Raw genomic sequence first — 24,202 nt, forward strand, 5'->3', positions numbered from 1 at the left:
TATAAATCATATCATGGATTCCATTCAATATTTACTATAGATAAGAAGAGGTGCGTTCACGATCTATTGTAAAAAAATAAAATTTTACACTTTCACAAGACCTGTTGCACCAGATCGTGAATACCCCTAATTTGTTGTTCATTCTTTGCCAATTCTGGTGTAAGTAGGGCATTATGTTTAAAAATAAACAAAAAATAACAAATCAAAGCAGTGTAATGTCACCCTTAACAAAAATCATAAATGGCCATCTGCATTTCAAATTTTAGAACTAATTTCAACCATACCTAACTTCATACCCCACTTTTATAATCAGTTGGCGCGTTTTCACTTGAATTGACATTAACCAAAGCGGGTTTTTCTTCAAGTTTTATTTTTTTCGTAAATAAAAATTAAAAACAAATTAAATTTCTTATTTAATTCATATGAAAACAATTGAGTCCAATAGTGCCAAAAAGGCAAATATGCGAAGTGCTCGAAAATCTGGTAAAATTGCGACAACTCCAACAACCGAGAAACAAAAAAATGAAAAAGATTCAAGCACCGGAAAGAAACTCGTACAGGCTCGCCTACCATTCAAAATAATTGCTGGGAGTCTCCCAATAAAGCCACCCGATGATGCTGGTGCATCATCTGGTGATGTAAAAGAAGTTCCCTCTAAAAAGCGTAAACTATCATTCACCGAAGAACCTGACAATCAAAAAAAAATTGGTAAGTCTGATATTAAAGAGAATCTAACAACCACTGACAAAATAGATGCTGATTCTTCAACGGTCGATGTGATTGTCCTTGATGATGATCTCTCCGAAGAAGAAGAAACTATTCCAAGTGATTCAAAATCACCAAAAACACCAGTTGCCTCTGGGACGATATCCCAAAAAAAGAAAAACAAATCGACACCAAGTACTGCCGCCAGTGGGAGTGGAACTTCTACTACACCGAAGTTACAAATTAAACTGCCATTAAGCGGGAAAAAGAAGAGAAAATCCAAGCGTGCCTCTCAATCAAATGCTAAGGTTGAATTGAGTGATGCAAGCGATGTAGAGCTTGTGTCTGATGACCAAGAAAATCCCCAGAAGAAACTAAAACTCGAAGAAGTCCAAAATGATGTTGGTAAAAAACAAACAATCGCTTCAAGTGAATCTGTTGCTGACGAGTCCATTGATGTTGAAGAAGAACACATTAAACTTTCTTCTTCTTCAAAATCTCCAATAAAAGCAAATAAAAATGAAGAACTTAGTAATAAGCCAACTGAACCTGAACCGGAAACTCCCAAAACTGCCAATTTGAAGAAGAGCCCATCGCCATCCAAAACCATTATCAAACAGGCTAAAAAATCACCAAAACAGCCTAAAAGGACATTAAAATCTAAAACCCCAGAAACAATAAAACTATCGCCAGAAAAGACGGAAGCCATTAAAGAAGTATCAGCAACCTCACCCGAGGAAAAGCCTTCAAAAGCAACAAGTTCAAAAAAAGAGGATTCAGATACTCTTAATGAAAAGTCTCCCAAAGATATTCCCTTAAAGGACGGAGACAAAAAAAGTCCAACAAAAGAAACAAGATCCACGCGAAGATCTATCAGAATAACTGATTCTGAAAAGAATAAAAAAGAAACTGAAGAGGTCGTTTCGTCCGAACCAGAGATTGTGTCGGAGAGTGCCGCTGATACTTCACTCAACAAGGCTATTCAACAAAACAAATTACTGACTCCCAAGCAACAAAAGTTGATGGAGCAACGTAGAAAAGCTCGCGAAGAAAAAGAACTAAAATTACAGCAGCAGAAGGAAGAAAGAGAACGAAAGTTACAGGAACAGCGTGAAGAGCGGGAACGTAAATTGCAAGAAGAAAAATTGCAAAAACAAAAAGAACGCGAAGAGCGTGAATTGTTGCGTAAGAAGGAGCGTGAGGAAAAGGAGGAGCAAAAACGACGTGAACGTGAAGAGAAAGAAGATCAACGACGCAAAGAAAAGGAAGATAAAGAGCGAAAACGCTTGGCCGAGGTTGAAGCCAAAAATGAAGAAAAACGTAAGAAAGATGAAGCTAAAGAAGAAGAGCGTCGCAAAAAGGACGAGGATCGTCGTCGTAAGGAAATTGAAAAGGAAGAAGAAGAAAATAAGAAGAAAAAAGCTGCACAAGCATTCACCAAGTTCTTCGTTCCGAAACCTGCGAAGCCAATAACCGATGAAGATCAAGAGTCTCGAGAGGATGCCGAAAGTGTTGATTCGTTAGCCTTTCGCCCGTTTCAGGTAAAGGGAGCTATGAGACTGGCACCATTAGTGCGAAGAGAATTTAATGATAACTCACGAGAAAAGCTGGATTCTTTTCTTAAAAGTACACAAACAGATAAATCTGCTTTATACATTGGAGAACTAAAGAGTAAAGCACATACACCTTTGAGAGGTTTTAAAACAGTTCTAAAGAATAATTTTGAGGACGATGAGGATGATGTTATAATTATAGGTAAGTGAACAATTTGTAATTACATATATTAAAACAAGTTTGAAAGAGCCTTTATTTATTGTATTTGTAGCTAGTGAACTTGAAAATGCTGCTCAGACAATTGATGAGCCTCGGACTATGCCAATACAAACATATAGGGCTAAATATTATTATTTCCGTGAAAATCGGCGCCCACCTTTCTATGGCACATGGAGAAAAAAAAGCACTGTGATTACATCAAGGAGGCCTTTCGCTACAGATAAGGTAAATATTAAAAAAAAAAACATTTGAAGAAGTTTTGTTTACTAATTGCAATGGGTGGCTTTTGTGTTTTGTCCCTATCATTTGAATATAATTTGTATTATTACCTAATTATTATGAAGCCTATCTTTCTATTTCTGAGAGTTGGGAGAAAATTCTGTCAGAAGAAACTAAATCCGTGAAAAGTTTTAAAAAAGTATGTGATATGTTGAATGCTATTTAAGAATCGCAATAATATGTTTTATTTCTATATTTTTTTTTTATATTTTATTTTCACATCACATGAAGGTCCAAAAAATACAAACTTGATGATTTTGTTTTTAAAATGTTTTTATACATATTTATTTCCCGTCTATTTTATACTTCCTAACAGCAGTTTGCTTCTCATCACACAGAAAAATGTACATTTGTCTCATAAAGCAAATATTTATTCTCACTTGTTCGGTTGTGAGGGCAGTGGCAAGCCTTCAAGATCATGTTATTATTTAGCTGATTTCATCATAATGAACATGATTTACTGAAACTTTTTCGTAAATCTTAAAGATTAGAGGCAGCTCAGATGCTCGAGCCCCCTCCAAAATCTGAAACGGATGTTTATGTTTGTTTGAGTAAGAGCCTCAGCTGGCGTAATTTTTTTTTTGGATTTTAGTTCGATTTGGAATTCTTCAGATCATTTTTTTTTTTTGGTATTTTGACGTCGAATTACATCACCGTTAAATTTTGCAAAACTTCTTGCAATCTCAAAACGCCGTCTTTTAAAGATATTAGAAATAGAAATTTTTGATATCTCAAAATCTTAGTGGCCAACATAAGCAAATTCCACTTTGCGCTTTTGATTTGGATTAAAAAAGCAACATATTACGAAAAAATAATATGTATTTTGGATTAAACATCAACAAGAACTTCATTGAAAATTAATATTTGAGACTTTCACATTCTGCATTTAACTTTTTGGGCATTCACTTGCCGAAAGTGAAATTAGGTGTTCTGCATTTTTTCACTCATTTAGATTTTCTCATCGAATTCAGTTGAATTTAGTGTCTTTTTCAATGAATTTACAATTTTTGGACAAAATATTATAAAAACTTATATTTGTATTGTTTTGTATAATTTATTTGTTGTTGATTTAATACAAAATACATAATGCCTCATGGCATGAAATATTATAATTCATGACTGCCTCTGTGTTTGCAATGCGCAATTCTATAGGTACCTTCGGGAATTGCGCACTCCTTCTGTGTTAGCAACCTCATTCCCTTTACACTAATTCATTTTTGTTTTAAAATTTGCAATAATACTGCCCATGATTTGCATTTCACTCACATATTTGATTTGTCTCACAAAATGTGTCTTCTTCATTTTTCTTTTAAATTCTGCTTTTTCCATTAAAATTGCGGAGAAAATTGCATCCATGTCCAAAGCAGTAGTAATTTCATTTTAGAAACAAAATAAAAATGAATGATCATTCAGTTTTGACAGTTTGAAGCAATTTTGAAGTTTTCGAAATCGATCGAAATGAAGAATATGATATTTTATTTCACGTGAAATTGAAAAGTGATTTCAATTCACTTTCGTTCAAATTGCGGAACATGAGCATTTATATCGAAAATAATAATGAGCCTATAGCTCAATAACTATAAACGTGATAGGAATAAATCTGATAACAGTTTTGAATTCAGTACATGACAAAGTTCGAACGAAATAAAGTGTTTTTTTACGGATGACTGAACTCCTTGCTCATTGTGTAAAATGTTTGCAGTATAAAAACTTTGAAAAAACACTACTTTTATTATGAAAGGAGGAGACAGAGTACGAAGCTGTCGAGTAGTAGCAGTAAAATGCTTCTTTACCACTATCAGTACCGCACCATAGCTCTTCACTTTCGATCAAAGATGGATAAAAAAGAGAAACAAATTTTTTCGTACATTTTCCCTCTAAAAAAATTTTGAAAAATTTTCTAGCCCCCCAGAAATTTTTTTCTGGATACGCCACTGTGTGAGGGTCCTAAAATATTTCAGTATACTCATTCGTACATAAATCTGATCGACCAGAAAGTATACCCGTCTTTATCCTTGAAATGTTTTCTTCGGCGCTGGGGATACTCATTGCATAAGCATAAGAAAACACTTTCATTCACAATAAATATTGACGATACCAAAATTCATCCACTATCGACAAAAGTCGTCTGTCGATACACAAACGACACTGGCAATAAGGGCTTTAGTTGGGCGGACCGCACTTTTAACCATGTCTTCCACCCGATTGCAAGCAACTAAGTTTAGATAGAACTTATAAAGTACGTTTAGGAGTAAAAAAATAGAATCAAACTGCGTTCTGTAAAAACGATAATTGATCAGGATGTAATAGACATAGGTACATGAATGTTAATGGTACCATAGAAAAGCTTGAAACAAAAGCTTTAAGTCAATGAAGTTAAAAATCTGTTCACTTTTAAGAAGACTGAAATTGAAACGAGATCAGGTATCTGGAAAATTTAACATACAAAAAATGTAGTGCAGTTTATTGAGAGATAACGCTAATACTATCGTAAGGAAAAAAGGACTGAAATTGAAACAGAGAGTATCTGAGAACTTTAACTAATACTATTGTAAGCATTTTTATGTTTTTCCCAACAATTCAAAGTAAAAAATTCAAGCTTTAAAATGAGATCATGAGACTTTGAAGACAAAATATTTTGTCCATTGGATTCTTAACGATAATGGATATAAAAACCTTCATGCAAAATTTGGTTCCGCTACCATAACTTTCAAGGGTTTTTCGGTAGTAAGTTAGCAACTGTTATAATAATATAGGTTGACACATGACAAACAGGTTTCAGAGACGTCAGATTGCCTTGATTTTAGATTTTTTGGAATCAGCATTAAAAAATACCTTGAAATCATGTAATGTGTACCATAGTCTATTTTTGCTAATTTTGAAAATCTCCATTTCGCGCTTTGACCTTCAAAATGTTATAGAATGCCAAAAGGAATGTATTGAACAAAAAAAAATTTCTATTAGCATTCATTCCGAGGTTAAACCCTTATTTGACTGGATTATAGTGATATAGTAAAATCAGGCGTCCCTTTTTAAAAGAGTGATTTGACTAGTGGATTCTTAACTCGCTTGTCTTTTGTGGTATCACAATGAACTCTTAAATGAGTCAGATCGCCTGACAGCCCTTTGATCTAATCTCATGTTAAGGTTCATTGCAGCAAATTAGACGATTAGTCTTTAAAAACCGGCGAACTTAATTTGTCTCGACCCCTGTGAGGATCTTCGTTTTAAATATATCATTCATTTAAAAATGATCCAAATAATATATTTTCAAAATTTTGCAAACTATTTAATTTTTTATGGCAGGTACACACAAAGTCTTCCTGAAAATGTGTGCTTTAGACTTCGATGAATCTCTTCTTTGTTGGATTAGAAATTACCTTTCTAATCGTCAAACAATTCGTTTCCAACTCAACGTCCCTGCCTATCCGATGTTGAATTTTAACGGCTGCAAATGAAAAGCTGTCATTTTTAGGGGTTTCTCAAACGATGTAGGAAATTTTCACCAGTACAGTTAAGAACAGAGATTCATAATTGTGCCCTTAATTATGAAAGTAGACTAAGTCACTCCTAAAAATGGCCTCGAATCTAGCCTTAAAATAATTATTATGTAAGGGGTATGAAATCCTCTAGTGATTTCATAAAAGAAACATAATTAAATCGTTATAAGAAAATTATTATGAAAGTTTTTCTTTAAACAAAGCAAAAAGTGACTTAGTCCACTTTCATAATCATGGGCACAATTAAGCCTGTTATTGTTAAGTGTTTTCTAGTTAATCCTATCCACTTTTTCCAAATGCTGATGGGTATAAGATGCTATACATTGTATATTTTTTGAAAAAAAAAGAAACAAAAAATGCAGTTTTTAAGTCAAGTTCTACATTCTTACCAAAAGGCGTTACGATGTATGCAAAGTCCCCACTGGAGAAAAGAAGAGTCGTTATCAAATTCATCTGTTTTATAGTTAATTTTATAATTGATTATTTTACTCCTAAAAAGTCGTGTTTTTTTGTGACACTTTGTTTCTCAACGTACGATATGTAATTAACATCTTAAACTTAAATATTCAATTATCTTTATATTTTGAACGTGTTCTATTTCTTTTAGGCATTCTTTGATTATGAAGTAGATTCAGATGATGAATGGGAAGAAGAAGAGCCCGGAGAGTCGTTGAATGGAAGTGAAGATGAAAAGGACGAATCAGAGGACGAGGACTATGAAGTTGACAATGAATGGTTTGTTCCACATGGCCATTTAAGTGACGAAGAAATGCAAAACGAAGACGAGCTTGGACCCGATACATCTCGTGAAGCTCAAAAGGCTAAACTAAAAGCTCTCCAACAAGAATTCGCCCAAGAAATGAAAAAGAAAACAGAAAAAATTAAACCAAGATTAATTGGTGCAATTTGGGAAGACGAAAATGGCAATCGTCCCAAACTTTGTCCAACTATCATTTGGGATAGTCTCTGTACCCGTGCAATGATTTTCTGCGAGCCACCTATAATGGAAGCGCCTGAAGTCCCTGAACCAGAGCCGAGTACACCTCCACCAGAGAAACTAAAGCGAATCAAAATAAAAGATGACCTAATGAAGGATTTGGTGCGTCTTGTTCATGGAAATCGACACTCGAGAGTGTTTCTTATTAAAGAGTATTTAGAGCATGTGTCAAATACATGTGAAACAATTAAGAATGGTGAATGTTTGCCACCAACCAAATCTCAGGTAAAAGAAAAAATCGATGAAATCTCCGAGTGGTCTGTGGTGGACGCCGTTAATAAGAAAAATAAAAATAAAAAGAAACTATGCTGGGTCGTTTCGGCTGATATTTTGGATAAACATGGCCTTGAAAAGTTGGGTTTGCGTAATGAATGGTCATATAAACTTCAACCTAAGTTCGATAAAGATAAAAACGATCAAAATGAAGTAAACGAGACTGAGGATGAAATCCCAAAATCAGAGAGTTCCGAACAAACTAAAACAGATAAAACTGAAAAGAAAAATTCCAAACCTCCAGGTATAGCTAAATTTACTAAAGTCATAACAAAAGAAGAAAAGAAAAAGCAACTTACAGATCAAAAATGTGCTTCTCCAAAAGCAACAACAAAAAGTTCTCCTAAAACATCAAAGACCTTACCGTCTCCAAAAGTGAAAGAGGTACAAACCTCTACAACTCCTACTTTTAAAAAACCTGCACCACCTGCCACGGCGACAGCTCCCAATAAAACTCCAGTAGTTAAAAAAAGAGTAGCTCTGCTTATGTCTGTTCCGCCAGGACAACAGTTCTCTGCACAGTCGAAGAATGCATTGATAAGCAAGTTTCTGCAAAAGAATAAAACAGCGCCTGTGGCAAAGTTAATAGAAGCAGACGAATCATCAAAAGTGCCTGTTCATTCCGTTACAAAAATGGACGTTGATGAAGTTGTTGTACTCGATTAAATGATATAGTTATTTATAATGTAATTGATTGTTAAACTGTATTTAGTTTTTTTTTCGCGTTCGGATTTTTCTCGCCGTTAGTTATTAATTTATATTATCTATATGTAATCTATATAAATAGGGTGTATTTTTACTACTTAAAATGATATAAATATAACATTTGATTTATACACATTAAAATAAATCTTTTTATGAAAGAGATCACTTAAAAGAGAAAAATATTTTATATATTTCGTCACAAAAAACATACAAAGAAGAAAGGAAAGGAACTTGAAGATTGTTCGCTTTTGTATACATAGTTGATATTTGTTTTTTCTCAAGTTTGGCTGTTAGTTTTTTTTTACATAACCATATTTTTTTTTTTTTTAATTATGATACCAATTAAATTTGTTAACACTGCAAATGATCTTCCTCGTCGTCGGACAGAAATAGGCAATCAAGGAGTGACGTCGCACATAGGAGTAGTTGCACCGAAAAGCTGTCCAAAACTCAATATTTGTTTTTGTAATACAAAAAGATTTTGCCGCTACTAGGCGCTAAACGAAATTTTATAAAAAAAAAATACTCATTCGCCATACAACGGTTTTTTATGATTAGTTGTAACAAAGTTATTGTACTGTTTTTAATGTTTTTTGTTTTCGAGATATAACTATATATACTGGGATATGTTTTTAATGCAGAAAAAATGTAAACTGGTAAGGGATCGGGAGGCGGAAAGCAAGGCACTGAGGAAGTACTTATGATGTTTTACTTGACGCTACCAAATTATTATTATTTTTTTTTTTTCGAAAAATCAACTTTGAAAACGAGTTACAATTTTTTCAAAAATATCGAAAAAACTTCTACAAAAAAAAATATTCTTTAAAAAAAATTATTTTAATTCATTGTATAGAAGAACGATACAAGACCATTTGAATCGAATCGTGAATACCCCTAATATTTTGTAAACTTGAAAAAATTGTTTATCATAAGAGCAGGTAATTTGCATATATACATAAATGAGAGAAGAGTTTGTTCTGTAAATGTATCGTTTTGACATACAGATTTCGCACCAAATACTTTTTCCATTTTTTTTGTTTTTGTTGAACAATTACATTCGAATCAAAATTCTGACATAGCTCCTTTTAAAATAATAAATCTATAGCCTGTTTTCACTAGAGCCCAAAATAACATAATTTAACAAATAAAGCCTAGGGCGCTGCTGAAGCGAAAAGAAATTTTCCATACAAAATGTCGTTAACAAAATCCTGAACGAAAAATTTCGTTTTGCTTTTCGTTTTTCAGTATGCAGCTCTAGCGAAAAATTGGAGAGTTTTCACTCATTTGTCAAGAGCTTTTAATTCATTTATTTCTTGCTTTAAAAATTGATTTCTGTTGATTTTTCTTCTTGATTTTAAATAAATTTTGAATTTTTTTATTTTGACTTTGACAGAATACTCAATGATATTTTTTCGTTAGCATTTTCGTTGTCGACTTTGGAGACTTGAAAATTTTTCGTTTCGCATCGGCAGCGTACTAGGCTTTAGGTCAGTTCGAATTTCAAAATCGTATAAAATTAAGGGGCCGAATTTCGGCTTACGTTCTTAAGGTCGCTATATACAGTGCTGCTAAAAACATTCCGGATTTTTTTGTGATTTTCATCAATTGAAATGTTATAATACAAAACTGGGACAAAATATTGTTTTAATATTTTTTCTAGGTCGTTAATATATTAGTTAAGCAATTTCAACAGAAAAAAATGATCTTTAATACATACAAACATTTTAGAAATTTTAAAATGAAGTAAAGTCAGAATTTCAGCTGTGAAAAACTAACCGGATTTTTTGAAGTTAATTTTCAAAGTTAATATTTTGCTAGAAATATGCTCCCAGTCATTTTTCAAAGCTACAAGTACGTTAGTTGCTGAAATGGGCTTTTTCTTTTCTACCCGTCACTTAAAGATGGCCCACAAATTTTTAATCGGGTTCAAGTTGGCTAATTTTTACGGCTTTTCTAAGCAAGGAGTATTGTCTTCCCCAAACTTCTGTTTAATGGGCTTTTAAGAATTTTTGGCATCATAACTTGCAGAAAGAGGCGACGTAAAGGAATTTATTTCTCCTTTAATGGAGCCATTATCGACTCCAACATCTCTCTATTTTGGAAATGATCCATAATTCCGTTGATTTTGTGAAACGGGCTAGAGCCTGCAGCTGAAAAAACCCAAACCATCACTGATCCTCTGCTGTGCTTCACGATAGGGAGCATATTTTTTTGGTTTCAAACATGTCCATGTTTGAACCATTTCACAATCGGAATAAAACAAGCTAAAATTGCTTTTATCACTGAAAAGCATATTTTTGCGTTTTGTTATCGAGCAACTCAGATGTTTTTTTGGAAATACAACCATGATGGAGTATTTTTATTTTCAAATTTAAAGTGTTCCTTAAGATCCTTTCATTGCCTACCTTTTTAGACAATGCTTAGTATAAAGAAATGGTCTTTTTCCGAGCCGAAAGACATAAAGACCAAATCTCTCAAATCCTTTCTAACTGTACTTGATGTTGAAAGCAGATTAATCTCCTCACAAATCGTTTTAGAAGCCGCAAAAGGATTTTTTATCAAAAAACTCTTTATTCGCCTATCAGTTTTTAGGGATATTTTGTGATGGCACCCAATTGATCTACTTCAACTAATTTTTCGCTTTTTTACTTTTTGACGATATCAAACTCACTTGACGGTGCAATTTTCAACATCCCAAAGGGAAAATATTTTGTTTTATTTCGGCTTGAAAATGTTCTACAACTCAATAACGAATTTGATGACTATAATGCGTTTTTTCCGTTATTCCATTAAATAATTTATACAATTCACAAAGCTAACAACTTTGTTTGTCACTGCAAACAAAAATTGTATTGAAGTGACGCTTAAAACCGTTACCTCAACAACGGGAATCGAAATCCTTGAAAAATCCGGTTAGTTTTTCACAGCTGAAATTCTGACTCTACTTCATTTTTCAATTTTTAAATTTTTTGTATGTATTAAAGATCATTTTTTTCTGTTGAAATTGCTTAACTGATATATTAACGACCTAGAAAAAATATTAAAACAATATTTTGTCCCAGTTTTGTGTTATAACATTTCAATTGATGAAAATCACAAAAAAATCCGGAATGTTTTTAGCAGCACTGTATGTCCTTATCTTTTTCTACTGATTGAATAGAGATAGCAATATTAAAAACGTTCAAAATCTTGTCCCGGAATTCGATTCTTGTTTTCACTATAACCCAAGTAGTATAATTTCGCAAATTAGGTCAACAAAAATAAAATGACGACGTTTTATTATTCTGTTGATTGGTCTTTCTTTCGTCAATTTTCCTTTTCGCACTTTTCACACCTTTCTCCTTCGATTTTGTGTTCATACACAAAAAGTTGTATGCATGTGTGAGTAAAACGGCGTGTTCAAATGAAGAAATAAAAACAGAACTCCGTTTTCTTGCTTGAAGGGTAATTTGCGAAATTATCGCATTTGGGCTCTAATGAAAACAGGCTATAACTCAACGAACACACTCAATTTTCCATTAACAGATCACAATTAATTAGCTCTGTATAGGAGAGAAGGAACCAAAATAACAAAATTGACAGAAGAAGGTGTATGACAAAGAAAGAGTCGGTTAGAATAAACAACAAATGAGCTGTCAAACGAAATGAGACAATTTGCAATGTCCCTGTCCCATTTGAATCAATGCAATTCCCACTTGAACTTCTTTACCTACTCTGGTTCAAAGTTTCGCAGTCGAATTCCCCATAGGATAGAAGAGTCCTAGTCCATTTTTGTCTTGCGGCATATTGTACGGCTAAAATTGACTCGGGAAAAGTTTTCGTGAGGGAACACGGCTATTATTTGAAAAAATAACGTTCAATTCAAAAGCCATAGCTTCTAAAACTGTTGAATGTCAAACATAACTCTTGAAACCTGAACGCAAACCACCCCCCAAAAAACTGACGTGTGTTTGTCATTTTTTTGCTGTCACCAATTTTTTTTTTCGTAAACTTTGCAGTTTGGTTTTGCACCCAACCAAATCGAATATTTTATTAAAAACCTTTTTATTCAAATTTGATATTTGATTATCGACAACAATTTGTGTTAAGATCTATTGCACTTTCCACACAAATTAAACAATCAGTTTTAATCATGGAATTCCAAGAAACAGACTCGCTAAATATAAATAGTAAGTTTAAATGCATATATGCATATATAAATACTAGATTAATATTCAATCTTCAATGTGAATGATATTTTCAATGATTTTTTTCTATTCAGTTAATAATAAGGAAGTTACACAAAAGAAGACCATGTCGGCTACCGAACGAAGCGCAACAAAGAAATCATTAACAATACTTGCTGTGATATTTTTAATCAGCTTGGCGGCAATGTCTTATGTGTATATGATGTTTCCCGAACTAGAAGAGTGAGTTAAATTATTATATTAGGGGAAGCACGTTAATTTTATGTAATCTTGTTGTTTTGTTTCTATAGGACGGAAAAGCAGTACATCAAATTACCGCGAGATATTCAAGATGCCAAAATGCTAGCTAAAGTATTAGATCAATACAAGGACATGTACTATTTTGAAGTTATGTTTGGAGTTGTCACAACCTATGTGTTGTATCCTTTTGAAAAATTTTCATTTCCTTTATTTTATGTTTAGTTGATATTTTTTAGTAGTTAGTATTTCCTGCAATGTATAAAAACAACATTTCACACTTTTTTTAAACTTTGCCCTTGCTCATGCCGGTAGGTTATAATTTTCGCAATATCAAAATTGAAATTCTGGGATGATTTTGTTTAGCCTTTGGTAGAAAGTAGCTATTTTTAAACATTCGCTAAAGCTGAGAAAAAAACTGTGTGCCTTTTGTATTTGTATCACTACATTGTGAATGTATGGGTATTTCGGTTCACTTCCCAAAACTTGCTGCTGTTTTGTGGCCATTTGAAATTAGCTTTTGCGGCTTTTAGATTAATAGGATCTAGGAAATAGGTATTTTACATGTGAAATGTGATGATTGTGAAATATCTTTATTTATTGTACCATTGTATTTTATCTACACATATTTTTTTCCTTTAATTAATACTCTTCCTTCAATATTCTAAATTCGAATTGAATTTCTGAAGCGCAGCTATCTGTTTAAATAATATTTAAATAGATAAGCTTTACTCATATGTTAAGGGAACAGCTTTTCAGCTACGTTTTTTAATACAATAGCGCCTGCCAAAGTGTGAAAAATGTAGTCTGCCGTTGAAGTAAAATAATTTCTTCTCTATTAATACTATGATTCAGAAAAATGGAACTCCCATTCTGTGCCTGTTTCTATCTCGAGTTGCAGCCTAAACCACCGAATGCAATTACTCCAAACTTCATAAAGGGTTTTTGGTGACTCAGTTGTTTTTTATTTTTTGGACTTGCTTTAGAAACATTTTTTTAATGTCTGGCTGTAGACAATGAAAACTTTTTCATAAAAACGTTAATGTCGAAATTAAAAAAAAAAAGGATTAAGGAAAACATTTCAATTTTTTTTTTAATTTAAAAAAGCATTTTTTCGAAAACGGACCAATGAATTTCATTGAAACTTTTTTTGTTGTGTGTTGATTAGTAATTTTTTTAGCATTGTATACCAAATTTAATAATATACTTCATTCGGAGGTCAACACAATTAAAAGAGGTGTTTTTTTTTTAACATGAAACCAAATTTTATAATATTTATATAAGTTTTATTTTTAATTTCTTTAAATAAAATTTACGACCCAGTCGTGCATATAGAAAAATGATAAACATATACAAAAAAGATTTGCTGTTCCATCACTTTATAACAGCTGGTAAATTTGGAGTATAGTGATCAGTGTAGTTATTTAATCGCTCAATCGGTCATTGCGCGGCCGCAGCCTCACTCTATTCGACCCAAAGATTACTAAAAAATCATTTGAATTAAATTTTTTTTGAAAGTGTTTTACACTATTAATTTATTAATTGCAAAGAAAATAATTTAAAATTGATTTTCTTTTCTATTTTGCACACTCATTTTCCTTAACTGAATATTATTTTACAGCCTACAAACATTTGCCATTCCAGGATCATTGTTCCTATCCATATTACTGGGATTCCTTTACAAATTTCCAATTGCTTTATTTCTTATATGCTTTTGTTCGTCACTGGGAGCCACGTTATGTTACAGCATATCAAACCTAGTTGGTCGAAGATTAATATGCCATTTTTGGCCAACAAAAACAGCAGAATGGACGCAACAAGTCGAAAAACATCGCCATAGTTTATTTAATTACATTTTATTTCTTCGTATGACACCACTTTTACCAAATTGGTTCATTAATTTAGCTTCGCCGGTTATTGGTGTTCCCATTTATACATTCGCAATAGGTACCTTCTTTGGAGTGGCGCCACCATCTGTTATTGCCATACAAACTGGAAAAACTCTACAAAAAATGACAAGCTCTAATGAAGCCTTTTCGTGGACCTCTGTTGGTATACTTACAGTATGTGCAATATTATCCTTACTCCCAGGATTACTTAAAAACAAACTTAAAAAGAAGCTTGAATAAACTTTTAAGCGTTTGTGGTTGTGTTAAATTAAAATTGTATTGTTTTTAATTATCTATATTTTTTTGTTATTACGTATTTTATTATATATGCGTTATTGCTATATGTTTAGTAGATTATACCGGTTTAAATCAAGAGTAAATTGTACGAAAGTCATTATTTTTTTATAAACTGGTTCATAAATGTTATACATTTTGTAAATATAATGCCAGCGTTTTCGATTAGTTGTCTGTAAGAATATGATTTTATAAAACTTTTTTGAATTTGGAAATAATTGTTGTATCTTCTGGTCTGGATTTACATAAAATAGGAATAAGCCAAATCTCAGCTTAGTTTACATCAAAATATGTATTTATAATTGTAGAGTTAAACTCTTGTTATTGAACCCACCGGAAATTAAATCACAAGCAAAGTAAAAATCAATTGGACTACAAATCGAAAACGTTTTTATTAATATTATCATTTCTATTATTTGTTGTCTTTTATTTTTGGGCATATACTGTATTTTATATACAAAGCATTTTAAAAACACATTTAGCTGATTACCTATACAAACATGTTGTTTTGCAAAATAAAAAAATGTTATATTCAAAATATGTGTTATTATTTTTATCTATAATAAAAGTGGAAAAGTGCGTTCGAATGTTGTTTACGCGTCAAATTCAAAAACTGAAAATGTTTTGCCAATTGAATTATTTCCATACAAATTCAGCCTTATTTTGAATTAAAATTCCCGGGGAACTCTTGCCGGGAGAAAACTTGACGGAAAACTTTTTCAATTTATAATTTTTTTTTTTCACTTACTTATGCAACGACTCCGAAATTTTGTCCTCTCATTTGTTTAAAGAGAACAATCGCCTTAGAATGACTCTCTGGATAAGAGATGTAACGGTAAAGGTGAGTAAGATGGTAAAATACTTTTGTTCATTCGGAATTTTAAAATTTATCCGAATCCGAACGTTAAAGTTTCCCCTAAACTCGATAGAATTAAAATAAAAAAAATATAATTACTGCATATTTTCAAACACTTTATTTTCCATTTAATTTTTTTTTACAAAATATTCGCAAATAATAAAAATAAACTTGTACGAGTGTGAACTTTTCATAATTTGAAACGCAATTATAACATCCATTTGTGTTTTTGTATATTTTATTTCTTAATTTGAGAGCAGAGATCACCTGTCGCATGAATTAAAACGACAAAAAACAGGGATTAGCCTTTTCTTAACTTTTTACTTATCTTTGCAATTGGTTGAATTACAAAAGAAGCCAATCTTACGTTTTCTTATTTATACGAATTAAAGTTTCGATAGTTAAAAAACGTATGTATGTTCAAAATGAGTTTGAATAAATTATCATATAAGGTTTTTTTTTAAATAAATAATACTAACATCAACAATAAATAAATACTACTCGTGAAGTACCTGCATTTTAACATCAAAACTCATTTTAAACTTAAACGAGACATGATTTGATGTTGAAGCCAAAGCTACTGAGTGCGAAATTGGAATGATTTTATTTTAACATAATAATAATTTAATATACTTATAAAAAAAATGCTCCTTAAAAGCTTTATTAATTTATTTTTTTTTATCTTTTTGGTTTAAGGCAGCTCAATGAATGTGTTTTTTTGTTTACTTAATTATTTTTAATTAGTTTTGGTGTATAGAAAATATTCAATCAAAAATATAAATATTATGACTTAAATTTTATTCCGATGGTGTAAGGTCTTTTTCTGGTTCGTTTTCATTGAGTATTTGTGACAATAAGTCATAGACAGGTTCGAAAACTTTTTTCGAACCGGTGTTTGTTAAGTTCTTATAGTCGAACATATCATGATGGCTAATTGTACCATCAGATTGTATTAGACCTTTGTCTATAGATACTGTTTGTACTCGATTAAGCCCTATGCATTTTTCTTTTATAAGACGATTTACTTCAGCGTTTTTATCACGCAGTCTATTTGGAAGTTGACCACGTGGGAGAATTGTCTAAAAGCAAAATAAATTAAAGTTATTAACATTTTAATTTTTTTTTTTTTTTTTTTTGATATTTCGACGGTTAAACTTCATAACTTCGTAAGTCGTTTTTGCAAGTTTTTCAGAAATCAAAAAACAATATGTTGTGTTTCTTGTTTTTGTATGGGATCTATCAATACGAGCTTTTGAATTTCGTCATTCCTGAAAAATGTTCAAAACAACATTGTTGAACTGAATATACCAAAAGATAGCTCTGAATTTTCTGAATTGTTTGCATCAATAATACTTTTTTCGAATTTTTCGACCTACGAGGTTATGAAGTTTGAGTTCGATTTTCTTTCCTTACCGGTAAAACTATATAAGTTTCGGGAAGTTTTTTTCGAATTTGATTTACTATTTCGCACACGCCATCAGATATCTCCTCGGGTGTATTCTCTATGTTATTTGTGCCGACATGCAAAACAACAATCTGAAATAAAAATTTATTTAATTAAACTGTGTTCGTTATACATATATAAAAGTTCTAGGATTTGTTTTTAAATTTGTATCGTGAAAATTTGGATTGAAGAAGAAGAACTTGAATTTATTTTACAGTTATTTTTTTTGTTGAGATTTCATCACTTTTTGCAAGGTATTACTGTACAATTTAAAATCTTTAGTTTTTATACTATTCCATATGATTCGTTTTTAGAAAATCTCAAGTTAACCATTTTTTATTTTTTTTTTCAAGCTGTTTAATTGTATTCGGTACCTAAAAGTGTTAGATAATTTTCATATATCAGAGCGTGGGTACCTCGCCACCTGAGTAGAAAACCTCAAGTATTAAAATTTGCTTTGCATAACTGCCAGCTTTTTACCATTCTATCAAGATTAAACGATAATAAGAACTCTATAATATTTGATAAAAATTCAGCGGAAATAGGCGGATACTACGCCTCCTGGGTTGAAAATATCAAATTATCTTTTTTTTTGTATAAACTTCTATTTCTACCATTTAACAAAGTTTCAAGATTCTACTACAAAATGTTTTACATGGATTTTTGAGATGTATTTGGGTTTTTCATCATTATATATTTTTACGACCTTTCTTTGTTCATTTAACATTTTTTTATGACTCTATACATACAAAATGTTTTTTAAAACGAAAAACTTGAAGACTTGGGGACTATTTCGCAGCTTATTACATTGTTTACATCAATAACTTTAAACATTAATTGCGGCGGCCTGTTGGACTTCCCGAAGCACTTTTTTGAACATTTGCACTATTTAAACCATAACTAGTATTTTCCGACGTAGTAAATATAGCTGATGTAGTTGATGTAGTGAGCTCTGAAACAGGCCCCTGGTTAGGAAGTTTTAATAGCTGAGTTTTGTTTTTGGTCAAGCTATCCGCAGGATGATTTCCCAAATATCAACATTGAACAAAGCTTTTTATGCACGCACCAAGATAAAGGATTGTATGTAGATAGACAGAATTGCGGGAGCAATTTTCTTGCATTCTCTTTCACAGAAATCTCAAGTTTGATTGTTATCTCAAATTCGATTTTCTTTACGAATCCTAAACTTGCTTAGCTGTAGTACGGCAGCAGATGAAATGCCAGAAACGCTGTATTTATCAATCTGAGGAAAATTTTAGTTCTTTAAAGTGAAATATAACTATTACTGGGTGCGAAAGCTATACGCTCACCGGTCTGCACCCAGGAACAATTTTCTTCAAAATTAACATTTTGAACTTAAAAATACGTTAAGATGATATTGGTCTCAGACCTTGCTAGTTTGGACATTCAGACTTTTGAAGTTTAGAAGAGATGAGCTTGAATTTTTCTTTTTCTGTTTTTTATTATGTTGTTCGGTGTGTAAACCAATGTTTTTGCTAACAAATCAAGGATAAGACTGAATTTATTTAAATATAAAATATCTTAAGAAAATAGATTCATGTTATTTTCATTGATGCTCTACAAATAAGATTGTACGTTGATACATCATTTGTAATGTAGGTACAAAGTTAGTCTAAGAGCATACAAAAAAAAAAATTAATGACTCATGCAGACCAAATTTACTTATTCAAATAACTGTGGGAATTGATTAATAATTGCACTTCTTTAAGATTTTCTTATTGAGCATTTTATTTGAATATTTTAGTAGACATACATACAACTTTTCAGTGGGATAATTTCAGAAAATGTTTGTATGGTGCTTCGGTACATACTTAGATTTATAAATAATATGTAATTCATTTCCACTTGACAAAGTACCTACTTCCACCCCACCCCATTGCAATGAAAGTGGTCATTTAGGATGGTGGGAAATGATTATAGGTATTAAAAGAATTTCTACTTCAAACTAAAATTTATACATGAAAGAAGATGAGTCAAATCAAATAAAAAAATCTAAAATATGAAAGAAAAATTAAAATCTGGTTGGGAAACGATTCATATTTGTACGAGAACAAAGCATTTTTAACAAAATTTTGATTTATTAACAAAAAAAAAAAAAACAGACAAGAAAAAGTTATAAGAAATTATATCAACTTACCTTTGGTCTAACATTATCCAATTCCCCATTTTCAACTCGCCAAAGAACGTTTTCCGTGCGGTCATTTCGGATGCTGAAGTTGAGGCAGTGCATCGGAGCAAAGTATTGATTCCAGGTTTCAGTATCCTGGAGTGTTTCGAGTATACAATCGCCCAGGAATATCACGTCTGGATCCTTTTCCCGGCACTCAGACAAAAATCGTTTATGAATGCTGATCCACCTTTCGTCGCCGTCATCGTCAGGAAAGGGTGCTGGCACTGTACAAGAGCTCATTACTTTCACCGAAAGTCTTTTTTTTTAGCCGAAATTCAAAGCACTGATTAAAAAAAAACAAGTGCTAATGTTCTTTTGAAACAGTTGTTTAATTAATTGAAACAGAATTATTTAATTAATTCTTTTTTAAGTAAAGTTTATTGAAATATTATCCAAAATTTAGATCAAGAAAAAATTGAAGAACTTCTTTTTTTGTTTGCTAGAGCGCACCCGGGCAATGACAGTTGTCGTGTCGCAATTGTAAAATGTTGTGCTGGCAATGCGCAAACTGTGTTCAAGAAGTTTTGAATTTTAAGGCTAGAACACATTGAAGCGACGATGTTGTGTCGAAAAAAATCGTTTTGTTCAGTTAAACATGCTCGGTACAATTTTTACAACACGTAATTGAAATCGATTTTTTTATGTTGAAAGGAATTCGACATTATGCGTAAGTATCACGAATTTGTGAAGATATATTCGCTGTTGGCATCGTCACATCCATCACGAATCGTGATCCTGATGAAAAGCAAGATCTCATGTAGTTGTTGTAATACTTTTTAATTAATGATCTATATGGATCAAGTGATAATAAAAAACGGCTAATGACTTTATGGATCAAGTGGGATAATAAAAAACGGCTAATGTCAAATTACGTTTTTGTTGTTGTTTTCTTTGACTTTTTGATAAGTTTTCATCCGTCGAGTGCGGTTCCGAGCGTTGTTCCCCTCTGTTTCGTCCGACGTATCTGACAATTAGAGTTCTGGCTTAAGTATGAAGTATAACTTCAATCGCGTGTACATGGTGTACATGTACACACACTTTTTTTATGGGCACTCCCATAGATGCTGGTGTAGCTAATAGCCTGTTTTTACTATACAGTGCCTACGTTCTGTAACTCTCGCATCGAGAAATTTCTCGCACGAAACACGCAAATCGGAACAAAAATAATGTGAATCGACACAAAAATCATTTTCTCACATTCGTTTGTTTCTATAAACAAATTTTTCTCGCCTTGAAACATTTCTGAATCAAAATGCTTGACAGACTGGAAAAATGTGAATAAAACTGTGTCTGTAAGAAAATTATCGAGATAATTTCTCGATTGAACTGCCAAAATTACTCACAAGCAAAAAGGATGCGAGAAAGTAAGATATTTGAAAAAAAAATTGATAATCTTGCATTGAATGTGAGATGTGCTAAAAGTAAAAGTGTTCACGGTAATTTATTTTTGTATCACTTAAATTTTTAAAATAAAAAAAAAGAATATTAAAGAAAAAAAAAGAAAAAACTATATGCCCTAACTGTGACTTGAACTTGGTACCCTCCACTCGCTGACCGACTGCTCTACCTTCGGACTACCGAACCTTGAGATATTTAGGGCCAGTTGGACAAATATTTAATCCGTGGTTCAGCAACTTTTATCTTCTGAAATCAGTGATGAGGTTCCAGTTTAGCACCCGTGCAAGATCCACATTTATGTAAAAATAGCCAAATCCATGCTTGAACCGAAGTTGACCCGCAGCTAATCCGCCGAAATCGGTGGGTTAAATTCCTGATCCGAGGCTGAACCACGTTTGTACAACTGGCCCTTATTGTAAAACTATGTCTATAAGACCTTTGATGGCCAAAGGTACAAATATTTTCCCTTTTTTTGACAGTTTCCAACAATTCCAATGGAATAAAAAATTTACAGGGTTGCTTCTCACATCAAGATACAGACCAGGGGTCGAATTACGGCATACGATTACGATCATACGTTTACGTTTTGACTATTTCTGTCTTTATTTAATTATTAGAAAACGATAGGGACACATAGCAACCATTCGTTAACGAACGTATGCCGTAATTCGACCCCAGGTTATTTTTCCAAATAGAGAAACGTATGGAATTCTTGTTTTAAAAGCTGCGTTCCTTTGGAAATATTTATCTACTGCTTAGTACTTAAAGCTGCTTTGAAAAAATAAAATTTTTCGATGCGAGAAGTTCTCGACTAAGTTACAGAACGTAGGCACAGGCCAAATGAGATAATTTCGCAAATTAGGTCAGTTCAATTTAATTTTTTTTTTAAACGATGACATTCCAAATGAGACAGTTTGCGAAATTATCTCATTTGGGCTCTAGTGAAAACCTAACTATAATTTCACCTTTTCAAATATTTTGATACAAAACGTTACCAAACACACCTAATATGTTCTGCCGTTTGACGCTTCGCGTTCAACAGATCTGTTCTGTCTTTTGGGTGTTCGTTTTAATGAACAGACCCAATTCAAAACTCTTGACTTTTGTCAAACCAAACATTAGAATTTTTGTCCACAAAAATTATAATTTATAAATAAAACTACTTTCTTTAAATAAAACAAACACATTTTAGAATAAATTAATAAACTAAAATACTCAATGTACTAACCCAATTGGAAATTTTCATTACAATGGACGTAACGCCCGACAAAATCGATTCTTTTTGTCGCACCTGCCTAGATGTTATGGGACCGGCAGGCAAAATAAATATACACGAAACTCCAAACATTGCAAAGTGGCTTGTTGTGTGTACCTCTTTGGATTTTGAACGAGATGATGGCTTTCCAAGTCATATATGCCAAGAATGCTATACCAAAATACAAACATGCTACGAGTTTCGTGTGATGTGTATTAAATCTTTCCGTGAACTAGATAGTGTTGTGAATGCATTTCCAAAACTTGAAATCGATAGACTCGAATTTGAAGATGCTTCTGCAAACTTAAATAGTATTCAATGGCTACAATTGGCAAATAAATTGGAAGTCAATGATGAGGAATCGTTTGTTGTTCAACACAAACAAGAGGTACGCAAAAAGGTCTAACTTCCCATGAAAATTCTTTAGCGTAATTTGTTATCTTTTTTTTTGTATAGAATTCTCCACCACACGCTGATGAAATTCAAGTTGTTAATAGCGTTACTGAACCTCCAAAAGTATCTGTTAAGGAAGTACTCGACGAGCAGGAGATCGATCACGATGTGTTCAGTGGTCTTGTTGATGATTCCACAGACTATGATTCCACCCCCGAACAAAATATACTCGACGGAGTAGAGGAGACTGCAGAAAAGAAAAACACCAAGCCACCAGCACGACGAAGAGGTAGAAAACCCAAAGATGATGACTATACAATGCCTGCTTATATTAAAACTCCTGAAATCTACAATTGTGAAAAATGCCGAAAGAAATTCTTCAAAAAAGATCGTTTCGATGCTCACTTGCGGCTGCATAAAGGCCTCAAGCCTTATCCATGCAAATTGTGTGATAAATCCTATAACAAATCTTCTCATTTGAAAGCTCACATTGATGATGTACACACCGAACACAAGGAAGACTTTAAATGTGAATACGAAGGTTGTGATAAGGTATTCCGTCGCAGGCAAACACTTCGAGTGCACTGTCGCATTAAGCACTCTGAGGTAAAGTATGAACCGAAAATCTTCATATGTGAAGAATGTGGTAAGACTTTCAAGAATATAAGTACTCTCAAAGAGCATCGGTATAAGCATACGGGGGAAGAATTTCCATACAAGTGTGAACAATGTGGTAAGGGATATATATCACAACGGACTTATCGAGACCATCAGATGCGGCATGCAGGGATTAAGAACTTTGTTTGCCCATATTGTGGCCTGCGGAAAACAACGAAAAGTGAACTCCGTATTCATATTAATTATCACACGAAGGAAAAACAATGGCCTTGTCCGGAGTGCCCTCAAGTATTCAATAGTTCTGCGAATCTTGGGCTGCACAATCGAATTGTGCACAAGGGAATACGTCGATTCAAGTGCAAATATTGTGATCAGAGTTTCGGAAAAGCCGAAACTCTTAAGCATCATGAAATGCGGCATACAGGTGAGAAGCCACACGAATGTAGTATTTGCAAGAAACGCTTCATACAGGTTGTGGCGCTACGGGCTCATTTAAAAACGCATAATAAGGCTACCTAATTGTTTTAAGTTACGATAAAAAAAATAAATGTTTTATTTCACATAGTTTAAGTTTATCGTTGGCTAAATATTTTACAGGATTTTTAATCGCAACCAGGTACCTACTATACTATTATTCATTCGTGTAGAGGGATCCGTTAAGAATTTGTCTTCCCTTTTTTCGAAATCAGGAAGTAACTATCAAGATATCGGATTCGAATGATATTTCGGATAAGAGTTTGCACTATAGGGATGCCGGAACATCCTACAGACTTTCTATCGGCCGATAGCTTTTTTTAGTTTAGACTGCTAGTGTTCGCACAGTCGCCCGGGTTGGCACAAAATATTTTAGTTTGAAGGCAATTGTATAGCAAAACAACTTTTTTTCGATCGGCCTATACTTTATCTTTGTAGTCAGTTAGATTGATTTACAAACAAGGAGGTTTTAATTTGTGCCTCATACCCTCTAGTAGGTACTCATTCACTCCATGTCAGGCCCTATGTCTAAGAAGGATATCGATACCCAGTGGCGAGTGACTTTGTTTATTTTGCCAAGTATACTCCATTTCTAGCTTGGAGTTGATTTCATAGGACTTAAGTGCTTTTACGGCAGCTTGACTCAGACATACACGGCTGTTCTAATATTCGTAAGAATTTGAAAAATTAAACGAAAATTGAATCCGTATGGATTGAAAACGTCGACTTTTTTG

At 32.7% G+C, this 24,202-nt stretch overlaps 4 protein-coding genes across 4 annotated transcripts; 3 read left to right on the forward strand and 1 right to left on the reverse strand.

Annotated features, from left to right (window-relative positions):
* Positions 1-306: 306 nt before the first annotated feature.
* Positions 307-8,368, forward strand: LOC129910404 (chromatin assembly factor 1 subunit A). Its single transcript, XM_055987783.1, has 3 exons — positions 307-2,460; positions 2,531-2,703; positions 6,865-8,368. Exons 1-3 carry the CDS (start codon positions 423-425, stop codon positions 8,191-8,193), a joined length of 3,540 nt encoding a protein of 1,179 aa, XP_055843758.1. The 5' UTR covers positions 307-422; the 3' UTR covers positions 8,194-8,368.
* Positions 8,369-12,185: 3,817 nt separating this feature from the next.
* On the forward strand, positions 12,186-15,187 carry LOC129910410 (transmembrane protein 41 homolog). Its single transcript, XM_055987790.1, has 4 exons — positions 12,186-12,395; positions 12,494-12,641; positions 12,710-12,838; positions 14,278-15,187. Exons 1-4 carry the CDS (start codon positions 12,365-12,367, stop codon positions 14,783-14,785), a joined length of 816 nt encoding a protein of 271 aa, XP_055843765.1. The 5' UTR covers positions 12,186-12,364; the 3' UTR covers positions 14,786-15,187.
* Positions 15,188-15,790: 603 nt separating this feature from the next.
* Positions 15,791-19,809, reverse strand: LOC129910413 (platelet-activating factor acetylhydrolase IB subunit beta homolog). The gene is made up of 3 exons (XM_055987792.1): positions 19,298-19,809; positions 17,109-17,231; positions 15,791-16,774 (listed from the first exon to the last, which is right to left on the reverse strand). The coding sequence occupies exons 1-3, from the start codon at positions 19,568-19,570 to the stop codon at positions 16,493-16,495; spliced, it is 678 nt and encodes a 225-aa protein (XP_055843767.1). The 5' UTR covers positions 19,571-19,809; the 3' UTR covers positions 15,791-16,492.
* A 1,996-nt stretch (positions 19,810-21,805) lies between these two features.
* LOC129910406 (zinc finger protein 714-like) lies at positions 21,806-23,569 on the forward strand. The gene is made up of 2 exons (XM_055987785.1): positions 21,806-22,371; positions 22,440-23,569. The coding sequence occupies exons 1-2, from the start codon at positions 21,979-21,981 to the stop codon at positions 23,511-23,513; spliced, it is 1,467 nt and encodes a 488-aa protein (XP_055843760.1). The 5' UTR covers positions 21,806-21,978; the 3' UTR covers positions 23,514-23,569.
* The last annotated feature ends 633 nt before the right edge of the window (positions 23,570-24,202 follow it).

The sequence above is a fragment of the Episyrphus balteatus genome, chromosome 2 (genome assembly GCF_945859705.1).
Source record: "Episyrphus balteatus chromosome 2, idEpiBalt1.1, whole genome shotgun sequence".
NCBI lineage: Eukaryota > Metazoa > Arthropoda > Insecta > Diptera > Syrphidae > Episyrphus > Episyrphus balteatus.